The sequence below is a fragment of the Alosa sapidissima genome, chromosome 6, assembly GCF_018492685.1.
Source record: "Alosa sapidissima isolate fAloSap1 chromosome 6, fAloSap1.pri, whole genome shotgun sequence".
In the NCBI taxonomy this organism is placed as follows: Eukaryota; Metazoa; Chordata; class Actinopteri; order Clupeiformes; family Clupeidae; genus Alosa; species Alosa sapidissima.
Window position 1 is genome coordinate 37,812,321 of NC_055962.1, and position 10,000 is coordinate 37,822,320.

At 47.8% G+C, this 10,000-nt stretch overlaps 1 protein-coding gene across 3 annotated transcripts in view; it reads left to right on the plus strand.

The window, feature by feature from the left end:
• Window positions 1-10,000, plus strand: part of efr3bb (EFR3 homolog Bb (S. cerevisiae)) — a 74,648-nt gene that overhangs the window by 58,451 nt on the left and 6,197 nt on the right. For 2 of the 3 annotated variants that reach the window (XM_042095120.1, XM_042095121.1), the window contains 6 exons: window positions 1-75; window positions 3,137-3,298; window positions 3,801-3,932; window positions 4,231-4,298; window positions 6,520-6,647; window positions 7,208-7,299. The exon at window positions 1-75 is cut by the window's left edge and continues 1 nt beyond it. In XM_042095120.1, the coding sequence (XP_041951054.1) occupies window positions 1-75; window positions 3,137-3,298; window positions 3,801-3,932; window positions 4,231-4,298; window positions 6,520-6,647; window positions 7,208-7,299 (657 nt within the window). Of the gene's footprint in view, window positions 76-3,136; window positions 3,299-3,800; window positions 3,933-4,230; window positions 4,299-6,519; window positions 6,656-7,207; window positions 7,300-10,000 lie in introns of those variants that run through there. The other variant, XM_042095122.1, reaches the window with a different exon arrangement.

Here is a 10,000-nt window from a genome sequence, read left to right on the forward strand (position 1 = left end):
ATCATCTCTGACATCTCGGTGCTCAAGCTGAAGGTGGATAAGTGCTCCCGGCAGGACAACCTCTTCATGAAGAAGGTACCGCATGCTTGCCCCGCTGTGTGTGTGTGTGTGTGATTTTGGAAACATCATTTATTTTCTTTAACTTAAAAAAAAAAGCAAAACAAATAGATTAAATAGAGTTTTGAATATAGTTCCAATAAACAAATAAAAATAAATACCTACATACAAAACAGAACCTCTGTAAAGCAAATTGGACACAAGATCAAATTCCTGCATGAAAGGCTAACGGTGAGCTCGTTTGTTTCCGGTGGAACCAGGTGTGTTTGAACCTGCCGCTATTGTTAATGGGGGGAATTCTCCCATTTGCACGTAAATCGCGCATAAGCTTTTTTTACGCACTTCAGTTACGCACTTATGTGTTACGCGTATTCTCCCATTACCACTTCTGTCACACCCACAGCGTGAAGTTCGAAATCAGTGTGCCCTTATGAAAGAGGCGTGATTTATTTAAAAAAAGAACCAGACATTAGAATACTAGCGAAGGCCTACAGTAAAATGGTGTGTCAGCACATTGCCTAACAAAAAATGTACTTTTGCTTTGAAGTTTGTTTATAAAGAGTCAAGACGTGCTTGTGTAGATCCATAATTTAAAAACTCACTGTTGGGAAAGAAAGTTTAAATGGCAGCTGATTCTCATAATATAAATGTATCTATGCTAACGAAGCTGTAGACTGACACCTGCAGTTTCGTATACAGCAGAGAGACTAGCATAACAATACCAGCCTCTATTACAAACGAAACAAGAGACAGGAGAATATACAGTAAACGCCGCTCGACAATAGTGCAGACGTCTGTGCAAATGTGTGGATGACTTCTGTGAAATTGGAAAGACATGGACAGATTAGAACAAAGTAGGCTCTGGGATTATGACTTCACGTTAAAACTGAAGATACACAGTCGGTAAGCTCCAATATCCAAAGTGGGTGATTTATAATGGGTTTTCACTATTTAACAATGCAGTCTCATGCATAAGGGAATGTTGGGAAATATGCCACCGTGTGACACTGTATGGGGGAAAACATGAAGCTGTATCAGTAGCCTGACGTAGTCATACTCAATTCTAGTCAGAATATGAGTCTGATACTGCTCCATTGGGACATACAGTGCCTTAAGTGAAAAATGAGGAAATATCTTTTAGGAAATAAATGAGGAAATAACCTTTAAGGACACCAATTTTCTTAAATGAATGAATAATGTATCATAAATAAATAAATGTTCTTCCTTAAAATACAGGGGTCATAAGTATTGGCACCCCTATGTTAAATTCTCATAGAGACAGGCAGATTTGTATTTTTTTAAGGCCAGTTATTTCATGGATCCAGAATACTGTGCATCCTGATAAAGTTACCTTGGCCTTTGGAATTAAAATAGCCCCACATCATCACATACCCTTCACCATACCTAGAGATTGGCATGGGTGTTATTTCAGTTAGCCTATTAGCTATTAGGGCAGCCGTGGCCCACTGGTTAGCACTCTGGACTTGCAACCGGAGGGTTGCCGGTTCGAGCCCCAACCAGTGGGCCGCGGCTGAAGTGCCCTTGAGCAAGGCACCTAACCCCTCACTGCTCCCCGAGCGCCGCCGATGTAGCAGGCAGCTCACTGCGCCGGGATTAGTGTGTGCTTCACCTCACTGTGTGTTCACTGTGTGCTGTTTGTGTTTCACTAATTCACCGATTGGGTTAAAATGCAGATACCAAATTTCCCTCACGGGATCAAAAAAGTATATATACTTATACTTAGCTGGTTTGATGCTCATTGAGCTCAATGCAAATCAAACCAGCTAATAGGCTAACTGTGTCTGCCTGTCTCTATGGGAATTTAACATAGGGGTGGGAATACTTATGACCCCTGTATTTTAAGGAAGAACATTTATTTATTTATTTATGATACATTATTCATTCACTAAGAAAATTGGTGTCCTTAAAGGTTAGATATTTCCTAATTTTTCACTTAACATATACGTAAGAAACGCCCAGATTTTGGGGTTGCTTCTCCCAAAACGTGTATCTCCCTCTATCACGCGTAAATGACAGATTTAAAGAAGCACTATGCAACAATTTTAGCAAAAATTACCTTAATTATGCAGGTTGAGAGTCGTTCTGATGGTTCTACAACACTTTCTGGGTCGTTTGGTGGGTGCTTCGTCTCCCCCTATCGCTTCTCCGCGGAAAAAACGAATATGCAACTTTCTGGACCCGGTCCGGGTAAATCCGGATGTGACTCAGCAGAAGTATCCAATTGCGCCTCGAAAATGTAGTCAGATTGTAGTTTCTAAGAAGACTGCAAAACGGACGCCGACTTGGCTTTGTTGCTGTTGAAACTGTAAGTAGCCGACCCTTGGGTGAACTGTAAGTAGCCTACCCTTGGGTGAACTGTAAGTAGCCTACCCTTGGGTGAACTGTAAGTAGCCTACCCTTGGGTGAACTGTAAGTAGCCGACCCTTGGGTGAACTGTAAGTAGCCTACCCTTGGGTGAACTGTAAGTAGCCTACCCTTGGGTGAACTGTAAGTAGCCGACCCTTGGGTGAACTGTAAGTAGCCTACCCTTGGGTGAACTGTAAGTAGCCTACCCTTGGGTGAACTGTAAGTAGCCTACCCTTGGGTGAACTGTAAGTAGCCCACCCTTGGGTGAACTGTAAGTAGCCCACCCTTGGGTGAACTGTAAGTAGCCTACCCTTGGGTGAACTGTAAGTAGCCTACCCTTGGGTGAACTTCGTCTTTGTAATGTGGTTTGATAGTCTCTATCAATGTAATGTGTTTGCTCGACCGTTTTATTGTGAGCCCTGTATGTGTTTAGCTTGGTTTCATGATGGCTAGCTCGTTAGCTAGTGGGGGTTTAGCGTAGCAGTCACTTGTTACCGAAGCTGCAGGGGGAGCTGTGTAGTGAAAAATGCGAGCCCAAATCCGGCATTGACTGTGTCTCTGCTTGTGTGTGTGTGTGTGTGTGTGTCTCTGCTTGTGTGTGTGTCTCTGTCTCTGCTTGTGTGTGTGTGTCTGCTTGTGTGTGTGTATGTGTGTGTGTGTCTGCTTGTGTGTGTGTATGTGTGTGTGTGTCTGCTTGTGTGTGTGTGTGCAGCATTCTCAGCACCTGTACCGCCACATCTACCTGTGCTGTAAGGAGGAGTGGAGCGAGCAGCCGCACTTTGAGATGCTCTACGCCCTGCTGGCCCTCATCTCCATGGAGCTGGCCAACGAGGAGGTGGTGGTGGACCTCATACGGCTAGCCCTGGCCCTGCAGGTAGCACACACACACACACACACACACACTCTCACTCACTCACATGCTCACACAGACCCACACACACACACACACACACACCACACACACATTCTCACTCGCTCACATGCTCACACACTCACACAGGCCACACGTAACAGCAAACACTGTGTGGTCCGTGTTGTATTGAATTGATTAATTTCCGCCCTCACTGTTTAGAACCACTATATGAGGGGGTTGGGTTTGGGGTTTTAATAATGGGCTCTTTTGTCTTTCCTTTTGACTGATAATAAAGTAAACTTCTCTCTCCCTCTCCCTCTCCCCCCCCCCCCCTCTCATCCCCCTCCCTCTCTCTCTCCCTCTCTCTCTCCCTCTCTCTCATCTCTCTCTCTCCCTCTCTCTCATCCCCCTCCCTCTCTCTCCCTCCCTCTCATCCCCCCCCCCCCCCCCTCTCTCCCCCCCCCTCTCCCCCCTCATTCTCTCCCTCCCCCCCCTCATCCCCCTCTCTCTCCTCCTCTCTCAGGACCTGGCGTTGAGCAGTGATGAGTCTCTGCCGGTGTATAACCGCTGTGCTGTGCACGCCCTCTCCGCTGCTTACCTCAACCTCATCTGCCAACTCACCACTGTGCCCTCTTTCTGCCAGCACGTCCACGAGGTGTGTCTGTGTGTGTGTCTGTATCTGTGTCTGTGTGTGTGTATAATACAAGGTGTTTTCTGGTTTGAGAGAGTGTGTGTATAATTACGAGGTGTTTTTTGGTTTGAGAGAGTGTGTGTGTAATACGAGGTGTTTATTGGTTTGAGAGAGTGTGTGTGTAATACGAGGTGTTTTCTGGTTTGAGTGTGTGTGGGTTAGTGTGTGTCTAATTACGAGGTTTAGGAGAGTGTGTGTAATACGAGGTGTTTTCTGGTTTGAGAGGGTGTGTGTGTAATACGAGGTGTTTTCTGGTTGCCAGGTAATAGAGGTGAGACAGAAGGAGGCGGCCCATCTGCTTCCTGAGGACGTGTTCATCGAGAGTCCTCGGTGAGAACACACTCCATCAACACACACTCACACACACACACACACACACACTCACACACACACATAGACAGTCTCTGAGACAGACAGACCATCAAAGACAGACACTAAGGTGCCGTTTACACGACGCCGGTTTTTGTGAAACCGGTGAGGTTTTGTTAACGGTTACGCCTTGCATGTACACGACGCCGGCAGTTTAGGAGACTGAAACCGATAGCTTTTGAAACCGGCTTCCGAAGTGGGAACTTTTGAAACCGCTGGCTAACTTTCGCCGTGTAGACGCCTGTAGGTGCGAAGCCGGCAACTTTATGACGACATAGCCCCACCTCTCAACTCAGCCACGGCACTCGACCTGACATGCTGCTTGTCAAAACAAACCAAACCATTTATTTATCATATTAAAATGTTTTTCTTTCCCCTGTCATGATTTATGTGCACAATGTAGCCTATCAGCCTTTAGTGGCTAAGTTAGAAGCACACGTTAGCTTAACTCAGTTAAACATTAGCTTACTGCATGTTAGTGTTTTCTCCAGTGGTGCTCAGACCTAATGCAATGCATAGGCTAAGCATTTGAAATTTTTACATAGCAGTCACAGACCTTGAAAATGAACTTTATTAGTTTAACAGATGAATTGAAAACCGAATTGTCTGTAGTCTCCTTATTTCATGCGACTGCTTAACCAGAGCACTTATTAGACATTCTCTGGCTTAACAAACTGCAAACTGCTTCTGCACAGCGGCGCCATCGACTGGTCTGGCATATGCACTACAGCACATTTAGCCGGTTACACCTCTGTGTGTACACGCAAGGTTTTTTCTTGCCGGTGTCGTTAAAGGTGTGAAAGCGGTAAGAGAAAACTCACCCGGCGGTTTCTAAGGGCCCGTCCACACGGAGACGCATTTTAGGTTAAACGCAGAGGTTTTGCTTCGTCTTGGCCGAGCGTCCAAACGAATCCTGTAAACGCACTGCCCAAATCCGCACTTTTCTGAAACCTGGTCCCAGAGTGGGGAAATCTGAAACCGTAGCCCGTTGGAATTCGCTTAGACAGTGAAACCGCACATCCTGCTTGCGTATTGATGATGTCATCGCCACACCTCAGCTGCCCTGGACTTGCACTTATAGTATTGCCTAACAATACTAGTTTTCATACATGACATTATCTACGATTACACTCCGTAAGATAAATATCACAACTGGTGCTGCGCAGCGCCGATAGCTTATGACTTGGTGGACTGAACACTGTTTTTCCCCGGTGTTTTTTAATGCATTTAAGCTACTGTCAGTGACGCGAGAGAACTTAAGTTATTAGGAAAGTGCGGTGTAAGTTTAGGCTACATTAATTTGTGCGTAGTGCCAGTGTCATTCATTTATTTTACATGTCTTACAACATATATACATGCATTCACAGTCGAGTGAAATCAGATATAAGCATACAAAGACGCTTAGAACTCACGTTAAGCTGGTAGCACACTGAATGCAAATGCGCGATTTGATTTGATGCAGGCAAACGTATTGACTGTTACTAACAAAGGTTTTATAGCAATATTATAAATGTGGCGACAGAATACCCTAGGACTTGGGTAAGCCTTGCGTTTAGTAGCCTAATTGCGGTGATAGCCAAAACTAATGTGAATCACGGACTATCCTACAACCAAAGAAAGTAAAGGTGATTAGTAGGCCTACCTGCGTTAGCCAAATAAAGGACGGGACTGCACCCTTCACAAACCGTAAAATAAAGTTTATTAGTTTTACAGTTGACTACAGTTGATAGTTCACCATCAGTCCACACAAACAATTCTGGTTTCCTTGCACTAGCCATTTTGTCATAGCCTATTCTGTCTGTTTGTAAAGCACACAAACTTTGGTCAATTTCTGTAAAGAAACAGTGCCACCTATAGGCCTGGGGTGTGAAGTAACGTGTTGAGTCGTGTTGAGATGGATCCGTTTGGACGCAAATATTCTTGATGCGGTTTCAGAGAAGACGGAGGAAAAAAAGATCGGTTTCGTACGTGTGGACTAGCCCTAAGACGGACACTTCTCCTGTCGTGAAATAAAGGACACTTCTAAGTGCGGTGTCCTCCTCTGAGGTGTGATAAAGGACACTTCTCTGAGGTGTGATAAAGGACACTTCTCTGAAGTGTGATAAAGGACACTTCTCTGAGGTGTGATAAAGGACACTTCTCTGAGGTGTGATAAAGGACACTTCTCCTCCTCTGCCCGTAGGATCCCAGCATCTCTGGAGAAGGTGGAGGGGGAGGTGCTGTTTCTGCAGAGTAAGATTGCTGAGGTCCTGGGCGGCAGCGGCTACAACAATGAGAAACTGGCCACGCCCTTCATACCCCAGTTTACAGGTGAATAGCCAATCACAGCACTGAGACCAAAACACACTGCTCACCATCAACCAATCAAATCACTAAGATCATAACACACTGCTCACAATAAACCAATCAAATCACTAAGATCATAACACACTGCTCATGAGGGGGTCTGGGAGTGTATATGTAAGGTTTAGTGTGTCTATCTAAACTGTGCTGCTGTGCGTGTGTGCGCGTGTGTGTCTAAACTGTGCTGCTGTGTGTGTTCAGATGAGGACCGGCTGTATAAGAGGAAGAGCAATGTGTGTGTGTGTGTGTGTGTGTTCAGATGAGGATGACAAACAATGAGCATTGTGTGTGTGTTCAGATGAGGATGACACACAATGAGCATTGTGTGTGTGTTCAGATGAGGACCTGCTGTATAAGAGGAAGAGCAATGTGTGTGTGTGTGTGTTCAGATGAGGATGACACACAATGAGCATTGTGTGTGTGTTCAGATGAGGATGACACACAATGAGCATTGTGTGTGTGTTCAGATGAGGACCGGCTGTCTAAGAGGAAGAGCATTGTGTGTGTGTGTGTGTGTGTGTGTTCAGATGAGGACCGGCTGTCTAAGCGGAAGAGCATTGGGGAGACCATCTCACTGCAGGTGGAGGTGGACTCAAGAAACAGCCCAGAGAAAGAGGAGGTAACACACACACACACACTATACACACACACACACACACACACTATACCTATATACACACACACACTATACACACTGTGATATCATGAGAGGCTACACGGCTCTCAGCGGGACAGTTCAGCAGTGCAAGGACACAATGTTAAGACAACAAAGGTTTTTAATAAAGTTCTTGGGAATTAACAAAAAGGTATGCCAAGTTCAAAAGGGTAACTAAGGATAAGGTTGATCTTTCAACAGTCAAAACTTAATGTCTCTTCAAACGTGAAATCATAGTCCCATTCCCTCAGGAAAATATCTTCTTGGAAACCGGTCTTCAGCCTTACTTTAGTCAGCTCCGCAGCCCGTGGCCAATCCAGCGGTAAGTATTCCAGTCTTCAGGTAAGTATTCCAGTCTTCAGGTAAGTAGACTGGAATACTTACCTGAAGACTGGAATACTTGACCGTGACTGCAGCCATCTCAGGGGCATGTAGCGCTCCTCCAGGACGCAGCCTCTCGTGACATCACACATCCCCCCCCTCGAGACCGACGTCCTCGTCGGGGTGAAGGAGGCGAAGAAGGTGTCGCGCCGGGAGAGGGCATCCGCATTGCCGTGGCGCTTGCCAGCCCTGTGAACAACAGAAAAGTTAAACGCTTGCAAGCTCAAAAACCATCTGGTAACCCTACTGTTAGTCTCATGGTTCCTGGCCATCCACTGCAGAGGGGCATGATCAGACACCACCGTAAACCGCCGTCCCAGGAGGTAGAACCGCAGGGATTCCAGGGCCCAGGTTACAGCGAGACATTCCTTTTCAACAGTGGAATAGTTCTTCTCTCTTGGAAGTAGCTTCCTGCTGAGGTACAGAACGGGATGTTCCTCACAGTCATGTGCCTGGGCGAGTACAGCACCCAGACCCACCTCCGAAGCATCCGCCTGGACAATAAAGTCCTTCTTGAAGTCCGGCGCCACCAGGATCGGACTGGAACACAGGACTTGTTTCAGGTTGACGAAGGCTGCCTCCGCCTCAGGATTCCACCTCACCATTTGTGAGTGGCGTTTGGTTGTCAGCTCTGTTAGAGGTGCAGCAATGGTAGCAAAATCCGTAATAAAACGTCTGTAGTAGCCGGCTAGGCCCAAAAATGACCTCACCTGTTACTTGGTGATGGGCTGTGGCCAGTCCTGTATGGCCCGCAACTTGGCTTCCTGAGGCTTGACCAGCCCCCGCCCAATGGTGTACCCCAGGTAGTTTGTCTCGCTGAAGGCCAGCCTACACTTCTTTGGGTTTGCCGTGAGCCCTGCTTCCCCGAGTGAATCAATCACAGCTTGTACCCGGGGCAAGTGGCTGGCCCAATCTGGACTTTGTATGACCACATCGTCCAAATATGCCGCTGCGTACCTCTTGTGGGGAGCGAGGACGCGATCCATCAAGCGCTGGAACGTGGCAGGCGCTCCGTGGAGACCAAACGGGAGCCGGGTATACTGGTAGAGCCCCCCTGGTGTGGCAAAGGCCGTCTTCTCCTTCGACGCCGGGGTCAGGGGCACCTGCCAGTAGCCTTTGGTGAGGTCAAGAGTGGTTAGGAAGCGAGCATGCCCCAAGGAGTCTATCAAGTCATCAACACGAGGCATGGGGTATGCATCAAACTCAGACACTTCATTTAACTTCCGATAGTCATTACAAAATCGTACTGACCCGTCTGGTTTGGGGACCAGTACAATGGCACTTTGGGACTCTTCGATCACCCCCAGCTCCAGCATCTTCCTTACCTCCTCCTGAATAACCACTTTACGAGCCTCCGGCACGCGGTAAGGGCGCAAGTTTACTGTTTTGCCAGGCATGGTGCGGATCTCGTGTTGGACCACCTCCATGTGCCCAGGTAGGAAGGAGAAGACTGTTGCGATCCACCAACTCCAGGGCCATCTGCCGTTGATGTGGGGACAGGCTTGGACCCACCTGGACCTCTTCTCTCCCTGGTTCCTTGGTCTCTGTGGGGGGTAGACAGCTGAACAACGCCTCCCTGTCATGCCACTTCTTTAAAAGGTTAACGTGATAAATCTGCTCAGGCTTTCTTTTATCAGGTTGCCTCACCTTGTAGTTTACCTCTCCCACACATTCAATGACCTCATATGGCCCTTGCCAGGTTGCCAGGAATTTGCACTCCACAGTTGGCACCAGGACCAGCACTCGGTCCCCGGGCTTAAACTCTCTGGGGGGCGCCATCTACGACTCCCACGAGCAAAGCAAAAAGGTGGGCGGGTGGTGAGCTGGAGGACTCAGCAGTGGGCATAGGCTCATCTGCCGGTTTCCCACACTGCCAGGAGATGTGTCCCATCTCCCCACACTGGTAACACTGTCGGGTTTCACTCTCCCGGTGTCCTCTTCCTGGTGCCGGCTGGTCTCTGGCTCCCCCTGGAGCCTGGACAGCTCCTGAAGTGGCTGGGTTGGAAACCTTGGGGTTCTTTGGACGGGCTCCTCCCGTCTTTGGCGGGGACGCACTCTGGGGCTCCTTTCTGGAAGCCCGAAGCATCTCTGCTGTGGCCTGGTACCTTTCCACAGCTTCCACGGTTAGGTCCGCTGTCGTCAAGGCCTGTTGACTGATGAGCCGTTTCGCCTCATAAGGCAGGGCCCGTAAGTACTTGTCCACCACAACGGCCTCCACTACTGCAGCTGCCGTATTCTTCTCCGGGTCCAGCCATTTCCGCGTGATCCGGACAAGTTCGTGCAT